This window comes from Pipra filicauda, unplaced genomic scaffold (genome assembly GCF_003945595.2).
Source record: "Pipra filicauda isolate LSUMZ 115617 unplaced genomic scaffold, ASM394559v2 scaffold2_size9829703_pilon, whole genome shotgun sequence".
In the NCBI taxonomy this organism is placed as follows: domain Eukaryota; kingdom Metazoa; phylum Chordata; class Aves; order Passeriformes; family Pipridae; genus Pipra; species Pipra filicauda.
Window position 1 is genome coordinate 4,153,696 of NW_024104421.1, and position 12,699 is coordinate 4,166,394.

At 45.4% G+C, this 12,699-nt stretch overlaps 1 protein-coding gene across 1 annotated transcript in view; it reads left to right on the forward strand.

Moving 5' to 3' along the window:
• Positions 1-11,853, forward strand: part of LOC113990821 (sodium- and chloride-dependent betaine transporter) — a 30,342-nt gene extending 18,489 nt beyond the window's left edge. The window contains exons 11-14 of the mRNA XM_027726613.2: positions 717-819; positions 7,027-7,127; positions 8,210-8,380; positions 11,453-11,853. Coding sequence (XP_027582414.2) covers positions 717-819; positions 7,027-7,127; positions 8,210-8,380; positions 11,453-11,596 — 519 coding nt within the window. The 3' untranslated portion in view covers positions 11,597-11,853. The remainder of the gene's footprint in view (positions 1-716; positions 820-7,026; positions 7,128-8,209; positions 8,381-11,452) is intronic.
• Positions 11,854-12,699: the final 846 nt, after the last annotated feature.

The following is a 12,699-nucleotide window of genomic DNA, read 5'->3' on the forward strand; positions in this document are numbered from 1 at the left end:
CCTCCATGCAGTGTCAGCTAATTCCTGCTCAACTCCTTAGGCACTGATGAATGATCCTCCAACAGGATCCTGGCTCGGGAGCTGCTGAAAGCAGCTCCCACTGCAATTGATTTGAATGAAACTGCGTGTCTAGAACTGTTCAGCATTATTTGAAAACATCTGCTTGACTTGGAGGGGCTTTCTCTCTGAGAAATCACATGAAAATCATTCAGTGGCCTGTAGAGGTAGCTGATGGCAACTCCTCAGGGCTCAGCTCAAAGGCAGAGGCAGGAGGGCAGCCTCATGTCTCTGCCACTGCAGAGCTTGGACCTTGAGCAGTATGTAAAGTTGGACGAAGATAAAATGAGGTATCTGAATGTCCTGGTGCTCAAGATCTCAGGTTTTTGGGTGCAAAGTTCTGCACTGCTGCATGGTATTTTGAAATGATGCTGGAAACTTGCTAACTGATTTTAAATGAACAAACAAATTGACTTCTGCTCCTATGAACTGAGAAGCCAGTCTAGCCAAGCAGGATCATAAAATGGGCATGAAATACTCTCCTACCACCAGGCCTGACTGTCTTTTTGGGACAAAGTGGGGGCAGCCCCAAGAGAAGGCTCTCCTCCCACCTGCTCTAGGCTCAATGTTTCTGCTGCTATTCTTCTGTTTGCCTCACTCATTCTTCCCTGACATGGAATAGTCTTGTCATGCCTCTGTCTTTTCTACCTCTTCAACAGGGTGGCATGTACATCTTCCAGCTCTTTGACTACTATGCTGCCAGTGGCATGTGCCTGCTCTTCCTGTCTGTTTTTGAAGTCATCTGTATAGGATGGGTGTATGGTAAGTGGAGGACAAGAATCTATATTGCTCTTTCTCAAGGCAAGAATGGGAAGTTGAGAAGTGGGAATGGATAGAAAGGATCCTCAGGGGGCAAAAAAATGCTGTAATTACCCTCTTTCTTTTCTGGTTTTCACTGTGTTTTCTTGCAACATTTCTTAATTGCTCCACATTTAGAATAGGAATGTTTTTTCCTTCTCTGTAGGTGACTCCTGTTGAACTACCTTGCTGTTTTTCCCATCTGCCCATTCAATTAGAAAATCAACTGTAGTGGATTGTCTGCTGTTGTTTGGTGTTTGTCCCTGTCTGCTTACACTGTGCATTTAGTTTAGTCCTGTCAGTTAATCGAATGCAAAATGCAGGGTGCAGACCTGCTGTGTGTCACTTCTGTGATGATACAGGCATCCTGTTTTGCACAGGCTGTGATGGCAATCCCAAAAGAAATAGGAGAGCCTGCTTTGGCTCTCGGTGAAGTCTGTCACTAAACTACTCAGGAGCAGGATTAAACTAAGCCCAGCGAACTATGAGGAAGAAATCAACTGCTTGTTCGTATGTGCAGTAAGAAGAGTATACTCTGATATCCTACAGGAGATCTCTTCCTGGGCACTCAGTTCGTCTCTTTGAAGCTTGTGTCGAGGCTGGTGGTTTTTGGGCAAAGAACCTAGTTGTGTGTGATACAGGGAAGCTGCTCCCTCTCCTTAGCTTTGTGGAGCTACATGATCTTGGTACTTGTAAGGACTGTGCAAAGCCACAGTAGATGCCAGCTTAGACCAGACCCTCAACATTCCACTGTCACACATCTGCTGGTTCCAACTACTTCAAGCAGCACTGCCACCCTAACCTAAGGAAAAGACTGCAAGCACAGCATCATGTGTCTCAATGGCCAGGAGTGGATGATTATGGAGGAATACAATAAAAGAAAAATTAGGAATTATACTTTCTGTGAATGTTCTTCCAGCTTTTAACAACTTATTATAGAACCATAGAATGGTTTGGGTTGGAAGGTCATCTAGTCCACCCTCCTTGCCATTTTCCACTAGACCAGGTTGCTCAAAGCTCTGTCCAACATGGCCTTGAACATTTGCAATGATAGGGCATCCACAACCTCTCTGGGCAACTGTTTCCAGTGTGTCAGCACCTTCAGAGTGAGAAATTTCTTCCTTACATCCTCTCTAAATCTATCCTCTTTCAATTTAAAACTGTTAACCCTTGTCATGTCACTATAAGCCACCTTTACATATTGAAAGGCTGCAACAAGGTCTCCCTGGAGCTTTCTCTTGTCCAGGCTGAACAGCCCAAACTCTCTCAGCCTGCCTTTGTAGGAGAGATGCTTCAGCCTTCTGATGATTTCCATGGTCTTTCTCTGGACCTACTGTGACAGGTCCATGTCTTTCTTGTGCTGAGGGTCCTAGAGTCAGGTGCAATACTCAGCTTGTTGCCCAGGGATTTCCACAGCCAGGAGTGAAATCTATTTATTTCTCTTCTGTTCATTTTCCTGTTTGACTTGGTTAAGCATTTATCATCCACAAAATGCTGCAGCGAGGAGTTCCATGGCTTGCTTAGGTGTTGTGTGAGGAGTCACTCTCTTTGCTTGTTTTAAATCTGCCACCTACCAATTTCATTTGATGCCACCTTTGCCTTATTACAGACAGTCAGCCCCTTTGTGCTCTCTTTGGTGCTTACAGTTTCGTAGAGGTTGCGTTGGCTGCAGTGCAGGTGCTGATGAAGGATATCGGTTTCTCCAAATACTTTATGTACAGCAGGAGCCAAGTGCTAGTCTGGATGAACTCCTGCCTTACTGAAATGGTAGCCAATCCAGCTACTTGGATTTGGCCTCCAGGGAATGCGAGAGAAGCAGATATATAAGAAAGATATATTTTAGAGGGATGTCCTGCAAGGAAAACTCACCTGACAGCTTGCAATACCAGACCCTGGCCAGATTTTAATTTAGAGGCATCTTCTGCCCAGTCCTTCTGGAATTTATAGGGACATGAAGATCTCCATCCATCTGTGACAAGGCTTCATCATCACACTGTGCTAGCCTAATTCATTAAACAGAATTATGGTTTAAAGAATGCAGCCCCCCTGACATTTTTACCGCCACAGAGGCCACATGCCTTTTCTGATGACCCATGGACAGCAGCAATGGCAGATAATGAGTAGCAGGAGAGATGGTGCTGTCCCAGCAGCCTTGAAGGGAAACTGAGTAACTGGGGACAGAGAAATGGCCCTTTTCCTCACCCCCACAAGTTCATTTGTATCACTCCACACAGTGGGATTTTACCCTCTTCATGTTCTGCTTTGCATCCATTGGGAAGATTCTCATCCAAAATGTAGTCAGAGGGCCAGGGTGAGGCATTTTAATGGAAAAAGAAGTGTCTGGTGCTGATTAAAGTTGGTTTTTTTTAACCCAGCATTAGAATTGGCAGGGCTGAGCCTCTTGCTTACCCTGTGAAGAATTACAACATTTCTGCTAACACAAATATGCGTTCTGAGTTTCCCCTCTCCCAGCACATATGCCAACCACCCACCACTTGGCAGCTTCCCTCTGCTGCCAGGCAGCTGCTCTCCTGAAGATCTGAGGATTTCCTCGCATGCTGCTCTCTGCCTGTGAAAGGATCATGCAGCATCGGACCTGCTGGTCACGTCCCCCAGAGAGGAGTCCTGGAGGGATTTTGGTCCCCTCCATGCCCCTCCTCCTCTCTCCCTTCCACTTTGGGACAAGCAGCCCTTCTATAAGCAGGCATGGGTTTTGAGCACTGGGATTCACAACATGATGCTACTGAAATGTGCTGCAGACAGGATGTTTTGCAGGCAGTCACAGCATGCACATTAGGATTAGCTGTTCCAGGGGAAAGCAAGGGCCTCAATCACTACAGGACAGCCAGCGCTAAAATCATTAGGACCATTTACAAAGCTGAAGCAAACTGATGCCAGTGGGTACCTGTGGGTGGCCCCAGGGCAAACCTGTGTTTTGCTGTGATAAATCTCTCTCTATCTCTATTACTCACAGGCAGTGTGGCTTCCAGAAGCAGCAGCCTCCTTTTGCCAGGATGCTGCCTGTAAGGTTTGCACTGGCTCCATGTGCCTTATCCTCTCAGATGCACTGGGTACAGGCAACCTTACATGCTTATTTATGGACAATAAGGGGTCTGCCCCATGCACCTGGTACCCAGTGGATCTGCAGTGGTTGCAGTGCCACAAGGCCTCCGTTGCTGGCTCTTTGCACAGGTTTGGTGCAGGTGTTGATGCTGCAGGTTTGAGACAGGGAGGGAGCAGATACAAGCTCAGCTTCGTGGCATGGAGCCAGGGTCATCACCTATTGAAATATTGTGGATGAAGTTTGGTATAGATGAATGCAAATAAACACAGATTGGAAGAAAAGACAGGGAGGGATTTCTCATAGATTCCAAACTAGCAGACTTGTGAAACTCACTGTTTTTTGAATCTTGTAAAAATAAAATCAAATCTTTGTCCCTTTCAGTTTGGGTCTCACTGTTATAAGCTACGTAAAATGAGATGGGCTCCATAAGGACAAGACGTAAATATATAAGCAAATCTCTAGTTGGTTTAATGTGAAATTTATTTTATTAATTTATGTGGCAAAATTGAAGGATTTGTCAGAAAACCATGCAACCACTTTAAAGGTATGTGGGATTGATCAGCACAAGAGAAGTGGTACCAGCATGCATGGTTAATTGTCCAGTGCCTGCATACCATTCTTCCTTGTCTTGGGATATTGCAGATAACAGCAAACCTCTTTGTTCATTCCAACAAAAATCTCTTTGGGGAAGTCTTTATGGTTTACTCTGCAGGAGCTTTATCTAATCCTGGGAAGAAAGGGCACATTCCTCCAGCACACGTCCTTCAGCTTCTAATTTGCTTGCAAAGGCAATGTTGAATGATTGAACTGATGACTTCTTAAGTTTAATTACTTTTTTCCTCTGCCTGTGAAACTTAGAATATATAAAACCTCCTGCTCATATACTTCCTGAGAATGTTCCTGTCAGTCTTCATTGCATTTCATCACATCACCCACTGACTGCCATAGTGGCCACAGAAATGCAGGACCTGATGGTTGTACTACAGAGAAAAGGGATAAGGACTGGTGGAGGCTCGTTGTAACTAACAGCTTTAGTTTTGGATTGTTTTCTTGGTGGAGGATGGACGTGTTTGTGTTCTCCTTTTTGTTTGGTATTTTTGTATTTCTTTAGTTGTTGTGTCTCTTTGACTAGATTCTACATCCAAATTTGCAGGGAAGTTTTATCTGCCACAAAGTTGTATTAGTAATTAATTTATCTGTCCCTTCTGACATCACACTGTGTTTCTGTGGAAACACTATATGGTGTAAGACACTGTGCTATACTCATATTCTGAACTGCAATTCATGTCATTTGTATCTCTTTTTTTTTTTCCACCCTGTAGATAATTTCAGCTTTTTGGCAAAATAAATTTCATATACCATCTCCTTTCATTCCCAGTATATTTTTAGAAATGCTATCTGAAGCCTCCTGATATTTACAGCTTGGAGGTTCTCTGGGTAGGCTGGACTCCCACACAAGGTTGCATGTCCCTTGATATGCCACAGCTTGTTGTCTTTGCTTGAGGCTACTTGTTAACTCGCCAACTCAACACCGTGAGGTGTTCAAAGAACTACCCCCCTCCAGTCTATATACTTCAAAAATCTGGGTTTAAAAGAGATTTTCTGCAAGCATTAGTCATGGTATATAGAAAATACTGCAAAAAATTACAAAAAAAATAGAAAAGCATACATAATGTGCTTTTGTAGAAAAAAATATATTTAAAGGAAACATAATATGGGAATTTAATTCTGAAACATAAAAGCCACAAACCAAAATAAAACTCACCAAACCCCAAACACTCACAAGTGTGGCCAGTTCTCTAGGTACATATTTTGCCCAGTTCAGCCTTCTGGTGTTAAGATGCAAAGAAGCAAGGTGTCATTGCCCTTGCAGGTGAAAACCATGGCGTGGCCATGAGTTCACAGGTGGATAAAAACACAAAAGCAGAATCCTTCTTTGTCAGCTAAACACTGTGATAAAACTTTAATAAGACAAATACGCTATTATTTCATCCTAGAGCTGTTTAACTTGTAACCCTTTTTCTGGATAGACTATCTCCATTTTTTTAATCTAATGTTGTTGTATTATTTTACCTGAGGCAGTCTGCTACAGTATCTCTGGTTAGTTCTGTTTAGGAAGGTGTTAGGGAATCTTATCCATCTTATGAACGACTTCTTGATTTTTCTTCATTTTAAATATCTTTCTGGCCAACATTAGGCTCTTGATCCTTGAAGATGCCCTAGAGCTTATTACAAGGTCTGCTGAAGTCCATCTGCATTATGTTGTCTCTGTATGATATTTCATCCATTTCCTCTTTGTGCCTTGGGCTAGGAAGAGTCAATGGTTAGAATCCAGCCAGTGGCAGGACTTTCAGATGCTTTTCAGAGGTATATCCCACTCCAGTGCACCATGAGATTCAGGTGGGTCCCACATACTCTGAACAACATAATTCAGTAAGTGAAATTACTGAGGAGACAAGAAGGAGATAGGCATCCACTGAACAGCTCTCATTGGAGAGTACAGCAGCATTTTCAGATGGAAGGTTTGGTTTCTGGAAGAATTTGGATTGCCAGTTTATGCCAAAAATTAAGTGTTCTGTGGAAGGCAGGCGCTTGATGACAAGGGTCATGCCCAGCTCTGGGGGGATTCTTGACAGGCATAACAGCATATCTGTTTACAAAGAGAGGGTTTTGTTAGGTGTTCCCTATTCTCTTTGTTCCTCTTAGCACTCTGGACTCATGTAATCCCGTGTGCTCAACCTGCAAGAGCTTTTCCTTGCTGATCTATAAACCAGACAACTTCTCCTTTCCTTGTGCCAGCCCTTACCAGTACATGGGCTGCTCCCTCTGAGAGCTGCTGCTCTCTGAGGGACTGTGTGTTTCTTCTATGTCAAGCTTTCTGACAACTTATGGATGAAGTTAAAAACCTCCATCTCTATTTAGCCACAGATGGGCCTTTTCAACGCCAGAAAAGCCCACCACCTGCTGCTCTATTATTAGGGTAGCCATGTTTTTACCAGGACTAAACACCAAGGATAAAGGAAGTTGGGATCTGATGTGAGTAGTGGTTGGAGGCAACAACAGTGATCTGACCTCTGACTTTGTCTCTGTGATGGTTGGTGGCCAAGGTGCCGACCGCTTCTACGACAACGTTGAGGACATGATTGGTTTCCGGCCTTGGCCCCTGATCAAGATCTGCTGGCTGGTGTTCACCCCGGGTCTGTGCTTGGTAAGTGCAACTATGGCAACATGGTATGTCACTCTGGGTCCCTGAGCTCCCAGTAAAAAAGGTTGCTTTTTCTCCAAGGTGCTGCTGTAATTTTTTCAAACTGCTATGGAGAAGGAGAAGCTTGTCCACAACTGAGGTGGCTATTTATTTCTTTCGTAAAGTAAAGCCTTATGTTTTGCCTGGACAACTAACTGAGCCTGAAAAGCCACTTGTTTACTGTGAAGACAAAGGGAAATATATCCTAAAAGCCTGGAGAGGTTTGGTCAAATTACTTTTGAGTAGAAGACTAGTGAGAATTACCCTGTTCTGAAATACTTGCTTCAGCCTGTGTTCCTGGGATTGCCTGTGGTTCAGAAATGTTTTCCACAGCTTTCTATGTTATTAAACTACTTGTAAAGCTTCTGTGACTGTGTTTAAAGAAAATGCACCCAATGTCAGGCAAGTTCTTGCCTGTTTTGAATTTATGTCCAGTCTTGCTCCACTGGCTTTTTACATGAATTCTGAGCCAAATTCTGCTCCTGCATCTGATGTTGAGAGTTGTTTTCTTTGACCTCAGTGGGAACACAGATGGGATCTATAGCTACAACTTACAAAAGATTCCTAGTCCTTCATCCTTAGGCTCCAGCAGGACTTGAAAATCAGGGAAATTTTCAAACCAAGCCTGAGTCAGCCCAAATCATCTGAAAGCTCTGTAGCTAGAGCCCTGGGATGGGTAAATCCGTGCCCACATATGTTACTTCTGGAGGGCTTCTGCCAGGAAGAACAACAATTCCTGGCTTTGATATGAATAAATTGCTGTCTCAATGTTGCTGGACCCTCAAAGTTGCTGTCAACTTTGCTTACACTGAACTCTTAAGAAGCCTGAAGGCTTTACACTGTGGAGATGCCTGGCCCTGGCTCAGAGGTAACTTCTTGTGCAGCCAGCATGCACCAAACTCTGCTTGCCACAAGTAGCCAGGTCTACTCTAGCTCATACAAGACAGCACACTCACTGCCACACAGATGGTGCTTGCAGGGTGGCCAGGCTGCTGGGCTTGGCTGCTCCCTTTGTTCTGTTTAAGTCTGTGTTTTCTGCTCCTCAGGGTGTCTTCCTGTTTTCCCTGATCAAGTACACACCCTTGAAATACAACAATTCCTACGAGTACCCAGCCTGGGGCTACGTGCTGGGCTGGCTGATGGCACTCTCCTCCATGGTCTGTATTCCTCTCTACGCCATCTTCATCCTCCTGAAGACCAAAGGACCGCTGAAGCAGGTACTGGGGTTGTGGTCACTGGGCATGTTGCTGTTGCTTCCCCCAGATGGCTCACGGAAGGGCCCCAGGGAAGATGCATGTGGCATATCTCTCCTGCGAGAAGGCAAGGGAGGGTGAGAGTGGCCCTTCCCCAGTATATTCTATAGGTCTTGTTGGCAATTTGGAGGGCTTGAAGTGTCTCAGCACAGCTTCCAGGGTGATCATCAAATGTCCAAAGTCTTTCATGAGGTGTTGCACCACCATACTCAGTGCAATATATATACATATATATACATACATACATATATATATATAGTATATATACAGTAGGTTGCAATGCAAACCCAATACAAAACCAGGATCTGTTTTGCCTTTACTTCTTGTCCCTTTTATTCCTGGGTCAGGACTATGTTATTTTCAAAAAAGAAATTACCCAGAGTTATTAAAGAGGACATGCTCACAGAGCTGTAAAGGTCTACCCTGTGCCGTGCCCAAGCCTGTCATCTTTCACTGTAGACACCTTTCTTCTTGTCCTAGGAAAAACTGTATTTAGGAAGATGGTGTCATGGAGATGACACCTCACTTGACCCATGAAGAAAGATTTGAGTGATGTACAGTACATCTAAATTTCTACACAATTTCTCTTCTGGTCCTTCCCCGTCCTCACTGCAGCTGGTTGGGGGTTGTGGTGGACAGAGGGAGCAGGTGAACAGGGAATGGGAGCATCCCTGTGGCTGTGGTGTGGGTATGATGGTCACATCGTGGGGTCATGGAGACCCTGTGCTGCCAACACATCCAGGGATGGGCTGGGTGCAGGATGTTCTGGTTGGCTCCATTGTCTCAAGGAAGGTGAATCTGTGCCTACACGGGCTCTTATTTGCTGGCTGGGAGGTGTGTCAACAGGGAGAGACAAGAGTTATGGCAGAGCTGGTTAATTCCTGTCCCAGGCTCAGGAAAAGATACAGGACAAGGCCCAGACAGGAATGGCAACAATTAAAGTCTTCTGTGAAACACTGAGAGGGGCATAAGCCATGCAGGCAGGAAGGTAGAGGAGAAGTATGAAGCTCTGAAATAGTTTCTGTTTAGCTGCCTTTGACCCCACAGTCTCCTGGTTGCTGTTGGCAGACATGAAGAGATTATGAGTTTGGAAGGAAGCTGGGAACTGTACAGTATGAGGAACTGCAGGTGAATCTTGTGCCAAGGTGCTGTGATATGGTTTTCTCCAAGTTCAGATCTCTAGTCCTGCCTCTTACAGCCCTCTCCTGTGCTCTGAGCCGTTTAGCAGTGATGCATCTGTCCTTTCCCTTGGCTGGTTTGAAGAGTTTGACTGGGTGGCTGACATACCTGACTCCCCATGGCTCAGAGGCTTTATATGTCTAAAAGAGGACGTGGAGATGTCACTGATGTAACTGCCCACGTGTCATGCCTGCTAAACAAGCAATCTCTCTCACCCATGGCAAAGTGCTTGGACAGAAGTGCTGCTGTGAGTAGTGTTAATGTTTATTCCAGAGCACTCCTGAGGAACTGATGTGGCCTGTTTCAGATGGAGGGTTTTTCTGTTCTGCTCTGGTTTAAATGATGTTATTTGTAATTTCCAGGGACCCCTCAGTTACATTAGTATGAAGGAACTTTCAAAGATGTGATTTAGGTATGTGGGAAGGAATCGGCTGCTAAACCTGGGTTGATTCAGGGCAGAATCAAAGCCAGCCACATGATACCTCCTGGAATACTTGCACCTTTTTTGAAAACAAGTTTTCCCAAAATATACCTGTTCTCTTTTTCCAGACACACCCCAGAAATGTAGTGAAATAATTTCCTGGCACAGATGTTTCCAGGAACAGTGCCTTTCAACTGAATATTGCAAAACACTCACTGAAAGCAAGTTTGTAATTGGTAATTATGATCAGTCACTGCAACAAACTGATGCCTGTTGTTATACTTGATTGACCAAGAAACACAAATGTTGTTTCCTAATGTGTCTGATTAAGGCAGCTCAAGCTCCAAAGACTGAAAATTCACAATCAACTGCTCACAAAGCAGCTGCAGACCGAGGTCAATTTCAGAAATCATGGGGCAAATAGTTTTGAATAAGTGAACAAAATCCATGATTCTGGCAGGCACTTCACAAGGGATGGGAGCACTAAAATTAATCCAACGAGTCATGGATGAATCGGCTGCTCTGCTGGGATGCACTCTGCAAGGGAGGAGCGTGCACTGGCCTGAACAGCTTGTGATGGAAAAAGTTAGTAACTGTGAAAGCCAGTTTTCATCGGGGAAATGATACGCTCTCTCATGGAGCCTGGCAGGTAGCTGCAGGACACTGAGTATTGGTTGGCTCTGGGAGGAGACCAAGAGCTCAGGAAGGCATGTGGCACAAGAGGGGCTTCAAAAATCAGATGAGTAACACCAGAAATTCACAGCAGCTGTCCCTGTAAGCCAGCACTTTTCCCCCAAAGAGCTCGAAGATACTTGCATTTTTTAAGAATAAACTCCCCAAAGCTGTCACAACACTGCATATGTGTGTGTGGAACAGCCTGTAGCACCCTGCATTGCATGGGGCGGAGGGAGCTAAGAGCGGGGAGCTGCCTCACAACCCCTGTCTTCACCATCGCAGTCTGGCTGGCTGGAAGAGGGGAGCTGGGATGGTTTGGGGCCAGGAACCAGTTTGCAGAGGGACTGCTTAACCTGGGAAATACCACTGAGGTAGCTATCACCTACCACCCTGTTTTGGACCACAGCACTTTCTGATGATCAGACCATCCAAAAGGCTTCGCAGCTCTCACCAAAGTCAATGGCGAGCATGGCTGCTTGGTATAGGAAAAAAAAGGGCTTTGTGGCGTTTTCTTCCATTGCCACAGAAAATGGCTGTGGTGCTAATTGCTGGCATCCTCCCTCACAGAACCGGTCCGTGAGGAGTCCAGCTGAAGTTAGCCTGCTCTCCTCCCTCTCTCTTTCACAGCGGTTCAGCGGGAGAGGAGCAGGGAGCTGGGAGCAGTGGCTCTCTAGATGCCTTTGCCCCCAGCAATGGTTGTGGATCACCATTGGCTGTCAGTTTGTTTATCAGCTTAATTAACAGAGACTTCCTCTCCGCAGCGGCTGATGCAGCTGATTTCCCCGGCAGAGGATCTGCCGCAGCCGAAGAAGCACGCGGCGGGGCTGTCCGAACCGAGGCGCCAGGGATGGTCTCCTCCGATCCAGGAGGTGCTCAGCATCACAGAGAGAGAAACCCACTTCTAAGGCAGACTGATTTGCTCTCTCCTTCCCAAAGTGGTTTGTTTTCTCTCCCGGGCACTTCCCTTCTCTCCTTCACGCCTGAGACAGAAGCATCTGGGACACCCTCTCCTTCCAGCCAGCTGGTCGCACCCACTGGGGACAGTATTTCTTTTGACACCCTGGGGACAACTCACCCTGCCAGTAGCTGGGAAGACTGCAACATGCTTTTGTTAGAAGTGTCCTTCAGTACTGACATTGGTTTGGAAGAGAAAAACAACACAGTAACCAAAAAAAAAAAAAAAAAAAAAAAAGAAAATAAAAGGTGCAAAAGGGGCATTCATGTTGAGAGGAGGAAAAGAAACCACAGTGGTGAGAGAGAGAAGGGAGCAAAGGTGTGAAGGAGCCAAGTGAGGGATGCAACAGCACAAAATGATGGGGTGTTAGTGCAGGAAATAAGTAAGCTGGTTCAGAAGTACATAAGAAGCTGGAGGATAACAAAGGAAAATACACTGCTAGGTCACCTATGTATGAGGAAGAGAGGAACATATCATAGCCAATGACAAAAAGGAGGATGCAGTGTTAGTAGTTACAGCTTTAGCTTGTCACTGAAAGGGAAGAGAGTGACAGGGTGCTTGATGCAATCATAGTTGTTCATGATGGATCTCAAGGCAGTCTTAGGCTGGAAAGTGGGTGAGGAATAACTACCTAGGGGACTTGCTCTTGGTCAAAACTACACGGCCCAGTAAAAACGCATCCGAGAGTGAAACCGATGAATATTTGACAATTCTTTCAGAAAATTCATGGAGTGTAAGAAAAGTCTCAGAGCAGCTGGTAAAAAAATCAAAAGGGGGGAAAAAAGAGCTGCATCACAGCTGGGAGAAATGAGACCCTGGGGACTTCACGCCCACAAATTTAACTGCGCTGCTGGGGCATTTTGTAGAGGAATTAATGAAGGAGCTGATGGGCCTGGGTCAGTGCTGCAGAGTAGCTTTGGGGCGAGGGTGGGAGAATGATTGCACTCCCTTGGCTTTGCTGCAGGTGACCGCTCAGGGGATAAGGAAGGCATAATTGGGCGCAATAATCATCAGCTCAGGCAAGATAAAGCATAATTAATAGGTAAGATGGGC